At 33.7% G+C, this 15,680-nt stretch overlaps 1 protein-coding gene across 4 annotated transcripts in view; it reads left to right on the top strand.

Moving 5' to 3' along the window:
- HERC4 (HECT and RLD domain containing E3 ubiquitin protein ligase 4) overlaps nucleotides 1-15,227 on the top strand; it is a 132,498-nt gene extending 117,271 nt beyond the window's left edge. For 3 of the 4 annotated variants that reach the window (XM_065922430.1, XM_065922429.1, XM_065922431.1), the window contains 6 exons: nucleotides 2,832-2,998; nucleotides 3,928-3,994; nucleotides 6,396-6,478; nucleotides 10,268-10,451; nucleotides 13,726-13,828; nucleotides 14,565-15,227. In XM_065922430.1, the coding sequence (XP_065778502.1) occupies nucleotides 2,832-2,998; nucleotides 3,928-3,994; nucleotides 6,396-6,478; nucleotides 10,268-10,451; nucleotides 13,726-13,828; nucleotides 14,565-14,773 (813 nt within the window). In that variant the 3' untranslated portion in view covers nucleotides 14,774-15,227. Of the gene's footprint in view, nucleotides 1-2,831; nucleotides 2,999-3,927; nucleotides 3,995-6,395; nucleotides 6,479-10,267; nucleotides 10,452-13,725; nucleotides 13,829-14,564 lie in introns of those variants that run through there. The other variant, XM_065922432.1, reaches the window with a different exon arrangement.
- Nucleotides 15,228-15,680: the final 453 nt, after the last annotated feature.

Here is a 15,680-nt window from a genome sequence, read left to right as displayed (position 1 = left end):
AATCCTTTTTTTTTAATACAATCAGTAGTTAATGTCCACATTTTCAGTCCTGAATCTAGTAAGTTTTCTCTGTTTTTTTCTTGGTCACTCTAGTAGAGGTTTGTTAATTTTGTTGATCTCCACTTTAACCTTTATTATTTTCCCTATCTGCTAGGATTGAGTTTGGTTTACTCTTCTTTTTGTAGTTCCTTAGGATATAAAGTTATTTATTTGAGGTATTGTTTCTTTTTAAATTTAGATGCTTATAACTATAAAAATTTGTTTTTGAACACTGCTTTCCCTGTCTTCCATAAGTTTTTTGATGATGTGTTTTCATTTTTAGGAGTCCAAGTATTCTCTGATTGCCCTTGTGGTGGTACCTTCTTTGACTAATGGGTTTTTAAAAGTGTGTTATTTAATCTCCACATCTCTGTTAATTTTCCACATTTCCTTTTGATGTCGATTTCTGGTTTCATTCCATTATGTCCTGTAAAGGTTTATTTTATGACTTTATTCTTTTAAAATGTAACCATTTAAAATTCATCATTTATTGGTTTTGTTTCTTATTCATCCAGTTTTCTTGTGTTTGTCTCTTTTGTCTTTTCCTTATAATTCTTGGCTGTTTATTATTTTAGAATGTGACACTGAAATGCTACCTAGATACTTTTGTGTATGGGCATATGCACATTTATGTTTATGGACCCCACTCGTAAAGTGATTAGGTAGGGGTCTTTCAAGAATGAACCTGCATATGTCAACATGTTTAAGTTTTTTACTGTTTGTGTTTACAGGGAAGGTTGTAGCCCTGGCTACAATGTTCTAGTAGTGTTCTAGACACTGGAAAGGGAAGCTAGGATTCCTGTTGTTCACTGTGTAGACTTCCATTTGATCCCTTTGTTTTTGAAGCAGGACCCCAAGCATCAGTTGTCTCAGATTCCAGAGCTGCTTTGATTCATCCTTTCTAGAAAGTCAAAGGCCTCTTCCGTCAACCATCCTGTTTTCAACCCCTCTCTGATACTTGACTCTCAAGAGTTAGGGTTTACTGGCTGAGCTGCCGGAGCACCTCTGACTTCACAGGGAGAGACTGGCCCTGTCGGTTCTGAGCTTACGGCGTAGATGAGCTTGTTTTTTTACTGGCTTTCTCTACAAGCTACTGTTTCCATTTCTTCTGCTTTACCAAATCAAACCAGCGATTTATTTTTCATATTTTGAGATAATGAGATCTCTTTTGTGCTGTTGAAACTCTTCCCTATTCTTTTCTCTTGTGAATTTATGCCATTTATTCCTGTGTTCTCATCTAGAGGGCTTTCTGGAAGAAGAGATATTAACACATGTTCAGTCTGCCCTATTTAAGGAATTTTTGAACTTTGATACAATGTAGGGACATCACAGAAGAAAAAGATAAATCTGACCAATGAAAAATATGAGATAACAAAACATAAAAGGCATGTATGTACTGAATATGACACAGTACATACATATGATGTATTCAAATATAAACATATAAGAAAACACTAGCCCCTAAAAGATAAATGGGCCAAGTACACAAAAAGACTTTTCAGAAGCACACACAAATCTATAATTTTTAGTATCACTAGTAGTCAAAAATGTACAGTGAAACAACTTTTAACTCAAATATATTTTATGTGTGTATTTAGATGAAAATGTGGAAAGGTAGTCATTTTCCTGAACTACAGTGGCAGTATAAGCTAGAACAGTGGTGGAGGAAAAGAGTTTTTATGGTATGCTTAGCATTCCTTTGACTTTGAAATTCTTCCTTGCAAAGCAGAATTTCTTCTATGGAAATATTCCAAACTATGAACCAGTACATATACATATACATATATATATATGCAAAAAAGATACCCATCTTATTTTGAAAATTACTAGCTAATTAGAATATTTATTGAACCTTTACTGTGTGCTGTAAGAACTATGCTAAAAGTATTTTACATATATTATTCCACTTAATCCTCACCAATAACCTTATGAGATTAATACAGCTTTTGTCTTGAGAACACTGAGACTCGATAGTGAATGAACTGTGCCTGGAGCCCCAGATCTAATTTAAAATTTTCTTGCTGTTAATTACATGCTCACAATTTCCTGTGATCATATATTAATTCTTTAAAAATTATTAAATCTTTAATTCTTTAAAGATTACTGAAGGAAACAAGCATTGTTTTTAATATTTTAATCATCTAGATGTCCAACTATAGTTATTAATAGCTAATTTAGCAAGCCTTAATAGCTAATTTAGCAAGCCATGATACTTTTATGTGATTAATATGCAGCCATTAAAAATCATGTTCTAGAAGAGTAATGACATAAGAAAATACTTGTGTTGTAATTAGAAAAATGAGAAAACCTTGAATATGTTTTATATTATTTTTCTGAACTTACAGTAGACGGAAATACATTAAAAACTTTTAAAATCATTGTCCCGGGTGTTTCTAAGTGATTGAGTTACGGGTGTTTAATTCAGTTTCTTCCATAAGCTTTTTATTTTTCAAATTTTGAATGTGTATAATTTTTTAAATCAGAAAAAAGTTCTAGTAATCATTTATTAATATAATGCTTAAAAAAATTTAAAAAATAAAATAAAATTTTATTGGCTTTTTGGGAAAAAAATATAATGCTTAGTGATATGAAAATGATTATATTTCTGGGGGTAAAGTTAGTTGTGAAATTATATATATAGTATCATCTCAACTAGATTTTAATTTTGTCTCTCCTAGAAAGTACATTGAATGAAAATGTGCAAAAATACTAAAAATAATATTGCCCCAGGGAGATAGGAATGAGAATGAACTTTTTTCTTGTTATTCATTAATTTTTTTCTGTATTTTCAGACATTTGAAGACAGCGATTTATTCCACTTGATTGGTGTTATCTGTGGATTAGCAATTTATAATTTTACTATTGTGGACCTCCATTTTCCTTTGGCTTTATATAAGAAACTGCTGAAAAAGAAGCCATCCCTGGAAGATTTGAAAGAACTGGTACCTGATGTTGGGAGGTTAGTTGTAAAAAGTGGCAAGAATGGGGTTTAGAAAATAGGAAATGGGGGAGGTATGGAAGTTTTGTTTTTAGGAATAATTATGTTTCTGTTCTTGTTGAATTTCCAAAATAAACTAATAGCCCTTCTAATAAAGGAAAAAGCCATTGTGAGAATTTTCTACTGAAAGAGTTATATGTATAAAGCCATGTGCTAAATTTTTAGTTTAACAATACTTTGTGAATATCAGATAATAAATTTAGGAAGGTAATGTTTCCTGAATGTAGTTAAATAATTTATTTGGATGTTTACTTCTAATCGCCTTCATTCCTAGGTAGAATATGTAGTTTCTTTTTATTACATTAAATGGAATAAAAAATTATATGTAAGAACAAGTATTGAAAATGGGTGCATACATGGCCTTTGTATTCAAAGGAAGAGGTAAAAACCTTAATTTTTTTCTCTTCAGCATTGTTTATAAATTTGCCAGTCACTCAGTTGTGTTCAACTCTTTGTAAGCCCATGGACTGCAGCCCACCAGGCTCCTCTGTCCATGGGATTATTCAGGCAAGAATGCTGGAATGGGTTGCCGTTTTAGGGGGTCTTCATGACCGAGGGATTGAACCTGGGTCTCCTGCGTTGCAGGCAGATTCTTCACCATCTCAGTTACCAGGGAAGCCCTAAAACTTATATGTAAGAACAAGTATTGAAAATGGGTGGATACATGGCCTTTGTATTCAAAGGAAGAGATAAAAATCTTAGTTTTTTTTTTCTTCAACATTGTTTGTAGATTTGCTTGTACAACCACCATTCTGAAACAAACATAAAAGTACAAATTAGCAAAAGGATTTGACCAAGAATGAGTGAGAAATATATACCTAGTCATAGGCTAACTAGTCAAAATACACAATTATATTTTACTTCAGAGCAACATACATATTGTTTTTCAGAAGCATGCAACAACTACTGGACTATCCCGAGGATGATGTTGAAGAGACATTTTGTCTTAATTTTACGGTAAGATGAAAAGACATAGAGTAGTAGCTTGATTGTTCATAATCCCTTTTATTTATCAGCTATGCCTTATGGTTTTTATCTTGATGAATGGAATTCTTAAAGAACCCTTTAGCTAACATTTATTGAGCATTAACTATATGCTAGTCACATGCATTATTTCATTTAATCCTCATAATCCCAAGAGATGGGTATTATTATCCTTATTTTACAGATGAGAAAACTGAAAACAGTTGTTGCATTTCAGAGATAGTATTTGTATCCAGCTCTGTGACTGAATAAGCCTGTGTTGTTTAACATTATACTAAAGATCTTTACAGATACAAGGGGTCCTCTTTATACAAGGGTTCATTTTTTGAGTCTGCAATCACAAGAATAGAGAAACAGAGGTTATTGTAATGGGAGAATATCCACTAATGAATTTGCCATCTAAAATATTAATTCCCACTCAGACATCCCTTTTATACTAACATTCATCCTTGTGAAGTTTGTCTTACTCTTGGATGCGATGCAATATAAATGGAAATACATTGAAATATTATTTGGAAAATGAAATTGCAAATCTTAAAAAAAATGTAGAATTTAATTCAGTGAGAGGGATGTTCAATAAATCATCTAGTCTTTATGCAGAAACATTGATAAATGAGGATCTGGCAGAAGTAGACTAGTTGATAATTAAAGGAGAAAAATCAGCAAGGATTATGATAAGGCACTTCAGAAGTAACTGTTTGAATACTATAAATTAGACTCTTGAGAAAATGGTAAAAACCTTCAGTTTTTCTTTTTTCCTGTCTATTCTTATCAAAAACTTCATGTGCCCTCCTCCCCTCGCCCCCCATACCCTCAAACTGTGTTTTTATAGTCAAAGCTGACAAAAGATGCCATATTCTTGTATCATACAGTTTGCCAAAAAAAAACTATGTGCCCCCTCAAAAATGTTTGTCTATTCTTTGGTCATTTTAAGAATTGGCACATAGTGCAGTTGTAAGAAATTTGATAGGTTTAAAGGGAAATAGGTTAATTTCTTTTTAGTAATGTTTAACTTTTTTCAAGAAAAAGTCCTCCTTGAATTCATATTTACCATGAAATTTTAGTTCTTCTTTTCAGTTGATGCACTTAATAACCCTGTCAGTTTTCTTTGGATCTTTACTGATCATCTCAATTGACAGAAGCATTGAATTCTAAACAATTTAATTGATCAGTCATTAAGTTTGTGAATGTTTAGTAAGAGCTATAGTAATTCAGACATTCCTTCCCACTGTCGTTTCTTTCCCAGATGTACTCAGCAGCTCTTTGCTACTTACAGAATAATAGCTTTAGAATGGACTTCAAATCATTTGTAATCTGGCTTTCTAACTTCCATTGTATCCTTCCATTCATACTAAGTTTTGTCATGTCTCACAGTATTCTTTTATATGCCTCAGCTTCCCTGTTTTTTAGGGGCATGCATTTTTTTGATATTAGGTCTGTCTATCCTTTTGTTCAATCCCTGTCCTTAGTCAGAAGTTCTCTCCTAATCTTTCAGAGCCTTACTCATGCTTTTAGATGCTTTTCAAATGACATTTCTTCCTCAAGGTTTCTTACACTTTCTCTGTTAGAAGTAAGCTTTCTTTCTTCCATGGTCTAATAGTATTTTGTTCATGTCTCTATTATAACATTTATTTTACTATAATAATGAGTTGTTTACATATCACATTTCTCCTTCTTTATTGGGTAGCAAATTCCAGAGCAGGGATTTATTCATCTTTTATCATCCCACTCCTAGTATAGTGTTTTATAAACAGGTACTAAAAATAATGTTAATAGAAGAGAGTAATATTCCCAAAAAAAGAGGGAATAGGAAGAGGAAAGATGCAAAGGAGGGAATGATAACCTGTATAGGAAAATGAGCACACTAGTAAGGGAAATAAGAAATTTCAAAATAAATGAATCTTCATAAACCAAATTAATGGCAAACTGGAAGAACCACCTGTAGTTAAGAATGCAACAAGAAGGAATACCAGAGTGGCAACTGTCATGTGGGAAGAATGCATAGCTGTTCCAAAATTGAATGCATTCTGACTTGGAGTCTATTACTTGTCCAAGGAAAACATCCTTCCTAATATTTTACTGCTATAGTGACCCTTCTGAAGTTTTACGGGATAATTACTCAATTTCCTATTATTAACAAACCAAAACCTTATTAATTTGTAATTAATCAAGGTAGGATTTCAAACTGCTAGAGAAGATGAAAATTTCTAGTTGTGTCTTCATGCAGAATTCACAAATAAGCTTATGCTACCAGAATTTTACCTCAAACTTATTATTTCTTATATTTAATGAGAGAAAGGTAGATTATAATAGGTTAATAAAATAATAAGTTTTGAGTCTGACATTGACTTTTTTTAAAAATTTAAATTAATAGATCACAGTTGAAAACTTTGGTGCAACAGAAGTGAAAGAACTGGTTCTAAATGGTGCAGACACAGCTGTTAACAAACAAAATCGGTAAGTGACTTATAGCAGCATCAGTGGTAGTAATAAGATTCAGTAGGCATTTTCTTCTGTATTTAGAAATATGTCACAGTCTTAAGTTTTTACTCAGATAAATTTACTCGTTGAATGGTAAGGACGTAATCAATCTTCCTTTTGCTCCTGGTAAGACATTAATAAAGGGACAAAAAGATCATTATCAACGGGAACAAAGAGAAGGAAGAGGAGACAACAGACACATTTTTGGAAGCTAGAAACCAGTGGTACCTAACTTCAGCCAGCCAGAAGAAGCTGCAGCACGAGATGGACTAGGAGCCATGCAGGCAGACAGTTCATATTGCAGAACAATAGTTCCGGCATTGAGAATAAAAATATAGGTTAAAAAGTGTATGGATTTTAAGGGGAAGCTGGAAACAGAGATTAGCTGTTGTAAGAAGCAGTTAGAGATCTATTTCCCATAGTGCACATGTGGCCTAGCAACTTTCCCTCTCCAGCTGGGCAGACTGGAAATTTACCGATCAAACTAAAGGAACTGTGGATTTGAGGACAGTTAGGCAAAGCACTGAAGTGAAAACACGAAGATTAAGTGAAAGTCTACAGCTCTGTTCTCCTTGACACTGTGTATTGGAAGATTCTTCTCTGGGAAAACTTCCTAACTTTTAAATGTAAATGAATAATGAAAGATCAGTAGATATTTCAGAAAAGACCAAAATGATAAAACAGAATGCCAGAGAAACAAAAACCGTGCAGGATGAAGAAACGTCAATAAAAATTGAAATCAGTATCCTCAAACTGGTAAGAGGAGCAGCCATGAGGATAATGTTAAAAACTGAAAAAATTTTATTGGAAGAAATGGGATGAATGAAATTTGTCAAATGGTACCCCCGAAAATTTCCAGAACTGAATGACATGCCTTTTAAGAATGACAGCATGGAAAATGAAAAAACCATGATACAAAGCAAAATTACACAAAATTTCACAACCTGAAAAAAAACGAACCCTGAAACCTTCCAGGGGAAAAAAAAAATAGACCATACACAAAGAATTAAGAATCAAAATATCAGATTTATAAAGATTAACACTGAAGTTAGGAGATCAACATTCTGGGAGAAAATTATTTTAAACAGAGTTCTATATTGAAACTACCAAGTATGTGGTTCAGTTCCATTCAGTTGCTCAATCGTGTCTGACTCTTTGCGACCCCATGGACTGCAGCACGCCAGGCTTTCCTGTCCATCACCAACTCCCGGAGTTTACTCATACTCATGTCCATTGAGTCCATGATGCCATCCAACCATCTCATCTTCTGTCGTCCCGTTCTCCTCCTGCCCTCAGTCTTTCCCAGCATCAGGGTCTTTTCAAATGAGTCAGCTCTCCGCATCAGGTGGCCAAAGTATTGGAGTTTCAGCTTCAACATCAGTCCTTCCAGTGAACACTCAGGACTGATTTCCTTTAGGATGGACTGGTTTGATCTCCTTGCAGTCGAAGGGACTCTCAAGAGTCTTCTCCAACAGCACAGTTCAAAAGCATCAATTCTTTGGCGCTCAGCTTTCTTTATAGTCCAACTCTCATATCCATACATACAAGTATGTGTTATGTAAAAATTTTTTATATATGCAGAGTCTCAGAGAATTTACTTCCAATGCAATTTTCTCAAGAAGTTACTAGAGGATATGTCCTACCAAAACAAGGAATTGAACCACGAATGAGGGAAAAGGGATAAAAAAAAAAATGAGAGGCAAAGAGAAACAGTGGTGTGTACAAGATTTAGAAATAACTGTCAATCTGTGTTAGATAAGGAAGATGGAGGGCTCCAGGAGGAATGTCTTCAGGAAAAAAATGCAACCTAGTATATTTGAATGAATCTAAAGCAGATTGACATTTCTGTTGAAGTTGGAGTTGAGATAGCAACCTGAGGGACACAAAAATTCTTCTTTAGAAAAGTAATTGTAGAACACTCCCTAACTTAGTATTTAAAAATGTTAACAATGAATATTTAACCCAATATTCAGTATTCAGTTCATCAGATAATTTTTATAATTGTAGATCAAGGTAGATCAAGGAATAACAGAACTCTGTTGTTGAAGTTTGAAGGTAAATACCAGAAGGAATGACAAACAGTTAACAAATAGTTTTCTTCAAATTGCCAGAGACTTGATCCAGATGATTATAATCCTGATTCTGTTATTTAGAAGCTGTGTAACTTTAGGTTAATATGTTGGTGTCTACATGCCTCAGTCTCTTTTTCTGTAAGGTGAGATGATATATTATACCTACTTCATGGGGTTATTTTGAGGATTAAATGTGGCCATAATTTTAAAATGCTTAGAATAGTACCTAGCACGTGTATGTGCTCAGTAAATGTTGGCTGTTAGGACTATTACTATTTGCAATTTTAAAATGTATGTTATTTCTTTGGTAAAAATAAAACTTTTTAAAATAATGTGGAAAAATTTTAGGTCTTTCTACTTTTTAAAAAAATCTTGGTTTTGAAAAGCTTTGACTATGATATAGAAAGATTTTTTTCAGCTTTTCAAGTTCCTATTGTTGCACTAATTCTTTAAGTTTCTAACAAGTATTATTTCATATAGATTATTTAGTTTAGAAGTAATTTAAAGAATTTTGATCTTTTACCACCAGTCCTAGTTGCATAATGAAAGTGTGGAATGCAACAATGTTAGCACATAAAAACAATTTAGCCTTTTGTACTTAGGAGACTTAACTATTAGTAGTATAAATTTGACTAATAGTTGAGTTATAAAATTATGCCTTATGAAATTACCTGTTTCTTCTTATAAGAACCTTACACTGATAAGCATATGCTATTGATTTTTCCTTAGGGCCACCAATTTTATTTTATAATGGACCCCTTTAACCTTTTTTTTTTCTCTTTGTAAAGTGAATTTGGAATTATTTTAAAATTTGCTAAAGTGATTATCTGTAGATGACTAAATTTACCAGTATTCCCATTTATAGAATCATCCTTTTTAATTTGGATAACAAGAGTGTAAAATATTGAAATCCTTTAGCACCCATTCTGATGATTGGTTTAGCCAGATAGCTGCATACAGTGTTTGTGGCCAGCAGAACAAATGGGAGTAAGACTGTAGTTCTAATTACTGAGTAAAGGGTTTTCTTTTTTCATGACTGTTTCCTTTTGTATCATAACAGGGAGGAAAGCATCAGAAGTGTTCATCTGTATGTGTATTTATATGTATGTACACATACACTTGAAAGGAAACTTCACTTGTAGTCTTTAATGGTTATCCTGAAAGAATACTAAATGCCCCTCTTGGGTTTTTTAATAAATTGCTTTATCAGATTCCTTTGAAACCCAAGGAAAAGCAGACTGTACAATCTGTGAAACGGTCCGAATCCCAAAGTGCTCTCTCTCTCTCTTTTTTAAAAATCCTATATTATTTTTTAACTTTATACTTTTTAGGGATGGATCAGAGTGATACATACACATTCTCAATAATTTGTGAATAATTTAAAAATAATTTTGATAGCCGTTTGCATCATCATTCTTCCCATTAGGACATCTTTCACTTAGAAGTAAGCTAAGAATGGCTGTGAATGAGAGGTTGTCTACATGCCTCCTAGATGTACCAGATTTTTATATAGAAAGAATAATAGACTTCTTCATTAAGATTTTGTCCCTTGAATCCTACTTAAACTTTCTCGGTTTTGTACGTAAATAACAAAAAGTACAGTTAACACTCAGAGGTTTAATAAGACTGTAATATGTATTCTCTATAAAAAAATTTTTTTATATTTTGTGCATGTGTGCTTTTTCATTTCTAGACAAGAGTTTGTTGATGCTTATGTGGATTACATATTCAATAAATCAGTGGCTTCCTTGTTTGATGCTTTTCATGCGGGCTTTCATAAGGTCTGTGGAGGAAAAGTCCTTCAGCTCTTTCAGCCTAATGAACTACAAGCAATGGTTATTGGAAACACAAATTATGATTGGAAGGAGTTGGAAAAGGTAGGGGAAAACAAATCTATGATATTGTTTAGATGGAAAAGCAAAAGGAAAACAATTTGTTGATGGTTGTGTCTCTGGTATTGATGGTATTCATGTTCATGTTATGTGTATTTGACTATAAGTTTTAAAAAAAAATGCTATTGTGCATTAAAACTGGATGCACTGTTGATACGTTCAGCACCTGAAAGGTCTCTGAGTCCTTATGCTGGGTGAAAGAAGTCAGTCTCAGAATATTATATACTGTATGATTCCATTTATATGACAGTGTTGAAAAGCCAGGCACTGTGTTGGACAGGGGCTAGGGATGAGGCGGGACTGTGACTGCAGAGAGCAACGTGAGAGAGTTCTTCAGGGTGACAGAGTTGCTGAGTGTCCTCCCTGTAGTGGTGGTTTACCTGTATATGTGGTTTAAAACTTGTAGAACTGTACACACGTAAAAAAATGTCAATTTTACTGTGTAAGAATTTAAGGGAAAATTTTTTTAATTAAAAAAAAAATAGGACTTCTGATTAAAAATAGTGGAATAAACATTTTTCTCTGCTCCCTCCCAGAATCTCTTTAGAATTACAGTAAAGGACTAAACATAGGACTAACCTCCTCCCCCAAAATACAGTGAACAAGAGAAGAAAAAGTTTTGGAAGATGGAAAATAGGTGGATGAGTGACTTAGAACAAAGAAAATTGAATTCTGAGCCTCCAGAGGACTAGATTGTCAAGAGGCAGCCTGTCACATTGTAGAATTTGTGAAAGGCACAGGAATTAGCACGTTGTGTTACCAGAGGTACAGGGTTGGGCTGAAAGCAGTACAATTGCTTCAAAACTAATTTAAGGAATTACTAGACCTCTCACATCCCCTTTCCTGTCTGGCAAAATAGAACTCTGGAAAGAGGCTCTAGAATCTGGGAAAGCATGCAGAACTGAGGCTGGTACTCAGAAAGCTGGTAGGCAGGCTTGAATCCTCCAGGAAGGAGATTGAAGATTTCTTTTGGGAGGTAAATTAATTTGCTAAAGAGAAGAAAGATGACTTAAGAATTGTCACACCTCAGATCCTACACAGTTTATCCTTCTTGTCTCATCTTTCATTCCTCCTCTCACTATGCTTCAGCCTTATTGGCTTCTTCGCTGAGCCTGGAACCCTCCAGGAACACTCTAGTCCTGTGGCCTTTCTGTTTTCTGTGCCTAGAATTCTCTTCACCTTGATAATTTCAAATGTTTCTTCTTGTCACTTCCTTTATGTCTTTATATCTTTTCAGAGATCTTCATTGGATAACCCATTAAAAATTGCATATGTACACACACATACATACCCCCTATCTTCCTTCTCTTTTTTTTCCTCTAAATTTGACTAAATAAAATTTTATTTAATTGTCTTTACTGTCTGCTGCTCCTTACTCCCCACTCCAATGTAAGCACTATAACGGCAGGATTTTTGTCTCTGTTCACTGTTGTCAGGATTTTTGTCTGTTCACTGCTGTGTTCCCAGAGCCTAGAAGGGCATTCAGCAAGTACTTAAAACCTTGTCTGAAGTTATAGAAGCATTCATTCAGTAAGACAGGACACTTTTTTAAAGTATATTTTAGTGTACTTAGTATACTTAGTTTCTCCCACTGATCTGATTCATTATAATTTCACTAATTATGATTTGTGACTTAAAATGTTCTTCAACAGGACTGTGCACATTTCCCCAGTACCATCTTGTGGTTTAAAAAAAGGAAGTAAAAAAAAAATTAGCCAACCACCTTTCATTTCCCCACTAACATACTCATAATCTTCAATTCAAACAAGTTAATACTTTAGCTGATTGCTAGAATTCAAGCCATTATCTCCAAATCTGTTTGTAAATTAATAGCAGATATGTTGTCGATTTCTTGAGTTCAGTCATTGAGATAATCATGGCTACAAATAGAGCTCCAAATTCAAGAACCTGAAAATAAATCTTTAGTGAGCCTCTATTAGATGCCTAATACTATGCAAGAGATTAGGAAGACAGCAGTAAATAAGCTTGAGACATGGTCTTTCTCCTCTGGTAAGGAGGCTGAACATTAAATAATTGAACTGCGATGAATATAAAGGAAGAGAGTTTAGTGAATGATACATAAGGCGAAACCTACACAAACAGGGAAAGCCTCTCACTCAATGGGAATCTCTACCAGGTAAGAACTTTGTTCGCTGCAATTTCTCCAGGACTCCCGACTTTGACTAAATCTCATTATATATTTGTCTAATGAGCCAATGAATGAATTAGGTGACATTATTTCTGAACCTAAAGGATAAGTAAAAATTAATCCAATGAACAAAGAAAGGAAGAGTGTTTGGGAAATATATTTGCTGTTTTGTTGCAAATTACACCAAAACATAGTGGCTTAAAGATGAACATTTGTTGTCTCACATAGTTTCTGTGGGTCAGGAATTCAGAAGTGGTTTAGTCCAGTGATTTTAAACTTGGAGATCTTTAATGAGGTTGCAGTCGAAGTACCAGCTGGTGCTTTTAGTCATCCGAAGATGGCTGAAGGATAGGGTTCCCTTTCCAAGATGGCGCACTCACACGGCTGTGGACCAAAGGCCTCAGAATCTCAGCTTGAGGAGGAGAGTAGGGTGGTTTGAATGTCTCCATGAAATGACAGCTAGCTCCCCCTGGGGGTGAGTGATCAAAAAGCTAAAGCCATACAAGTTTTTAAGATCTAGCCTCAGAAGTCATGTATTCTCACATCTGCACTATCCTAATGAGGTCAAGCCTACTCAGTGTTGCGGGGAGGATGAACATGGCTATGAATAGCAGGAGGCAGAGATCTTTGAGGGCCTCTTGGAAACTACCACAGAAAACTGTTAGTGTTGCTCTTAGAACCATTTATGTTTTAAAGAGAAGATGGGATAATACAAAATAATTCGTATGACTTGTGTTCGATATAGGGAAAGAAAATTTCATGATTGTCACAGATAATTAATTCAGTGTTAAACTTGAATAGTCCACTAGCCTTTCATTAATTTTGGTTTATCCTTTAGATATTTACTTTGGAAAATGATATTACTATCACATCATGTTCTTTGAATTGGGAGCATGGGAGACGTTTCTGCAGATTCATACATATTTTCTTCCCTTTCCTCTGGAACTAATAGTTCCAAGTTGCAAAATACCCAGGAAGTAATAATTAACTGAATTACATGAGTTTCAAACTCTTGGATAGTATTAATTTTCTGTGCTAAGGAAGCCAGTTGTCAGATTCAAGATAAAACTAATATCCCTTAATATTAATAGAAGTTTATGCTGTTTTTAGAATACAGAATACAAAGGAGAATATTGGGCAGAACATCCTACAATAAAAATGTTCTGGGAAGTATTTCACGAATTACCATTGGAAAAGAAAAAACAATTTTTGTGTAAGTATTTCTAATTCTGTGTTTTATGAGAATGGAGTCTAATTATTGAACTTAGACTAATTGATTCACTTTGTTGGGTTTTTCTGTATTATTCAAGGTCCTGTTTTTAATTTTCAGAGTAATTTTTTAAAATCTACATTCTTTAGATTTTAAAAAGATCTCTGCAGTATAACTGTTTTCAGTCTTCAGTTTCCTTTCTTTGCTTCAGTATGAAAACTTTGGTAGTTGGTGTAGAAAATAGAACTTTCCTGTTCCTGAACTTAATGCCTAATCTGTGTCTGTTTTGCATATCATAGGATGACAGGTCATTCTTAAAGCAATTTTAATTTTGGCTTCCAAGTATGAATTTGTTTAAAGATGGCAAGACAAATAGGAAAGGAATTATAATCAAAACTGCATTTTTTTAAAATAAATAGCTTTAAATGATTACTCTTTTCAAAAAAGAGGGGCTTCCAAAATGTTTTTATTAAGGACAGCAGTCATTCACGTATCAAACATATATTAAGCCTTTCTGTGTGTTGATGTTAAGATGACACTTTTAAATTAAAAATACTGAGAAAAAAAGACTGGATGTATCTCAGAATCATGCTTCCACAAATTGCTACCTTAGAGCAAATGTTACTGTAAAGCTTTGCTATAAGTGATTGTTTAAGTAACTTGATACTCCATATTGTTGTTTAACACTTTTATTGTTGATAAAAGTAGTTGGTTCACTCAGTGATTCTTTTCTTGGCAGTATTTTTGACAGGTAGTGATCGCATTCCCATTCTTGGTATGAAGAGTCTAATACTAGTCATCCAGTCAACAGGAGGTGGTGAGGAATATCTCCCAGTTTCCCATACGTGTTTTAATCTTCTGGATCTTCCAAAATATACAGACAAAGAAACTCTACGCTCTAAACTGATTCAAGCTATTGATCACAATGAAGGCTTCAGTTTAATATAACTTTGGAGTTACAACTATTCAGTTTACTGCAAAAGCATTAAACTAATTATTTGTGTTTTTGTTGTGGTGATGAATTCAGCAAGGTGATAGAGGTACTATTATAATTCTTACTTGCAAAATGTTCGATGCAGTGAGTATTCATGAAAGCCAAAAAATATTAAAAGAAATGAACAAACTGTGTTAATATTAAACACTGTACAGAACCATGGTTTTTTTTTTTGCCATCTTCTAATAAACATACAAGTATTGTGACTACATTGAGGTTTTACTAACATAAATTTTAAGAGTTTGCATATTTCACAAATGATCTGGTGTGTGAGTGCATGAAAATATTGCTTAATTTTTCTTCAATCACGGATGAGAAGCCTTTAACTTTGGCCTGCAATAGTCATTTGATTATTTTTTCATTTTGTAAATAATGTTCAAGTTTTGTAATAAAATAGTTATGTTCTGATACCAGTGCAGTTTCTCTGGTTGTACTTGAACTGAGATTACAAATCTTATTCTGACAATCTATGAAGGCAAAAAATTAGCATGGTGGAAAATATAGTCTTTGCTTTTTTGCTAGAATAATGTTCTTGTGCAAATCTAAATTACGAATAGGATTTACCTGATTTAACATGTAGTTCTTTCTTTTTATGAGTCTTGAGATATAATTGATAAATGGGAAGTTGTCAGAAAGCTTAATATTTAGTAATGGAAGAACTCTGTCCAGTTGCTGGAAATATAGTCGTTGACTATGAGAACCAATCATTGGGTTAAAGCTTTTAAAACTATTGATGCTGCAGGTTGGTATTTAAAGAGTATTTTCAGTGCTTCAGAACCATTTACTTGAATTTTAAGAGACAAATCTTAGCAGACAGATCTTTAAGTTTTATGGTGCTGATGCTTAGTTATCTCGTCATTA

This window comes from Muntiacus reevesi, chromosome 2 (assembly GCF_963930625.1).
Source record: "Muntiacus reevesi chromosome 2, mMunRee1.1, whole genome shotgun sequence".
Lineage (NCBI taxonomy): Eukaryota > Metazoa > Chordata > Mammalia > Artiodactyla > Cervidae > Muntiacus > Muntiacus reevesi.
Note: the sequence above shows the minus strand (reverse complement) of the source record. Positions and strands in the feature narration are given on the sequence as shown.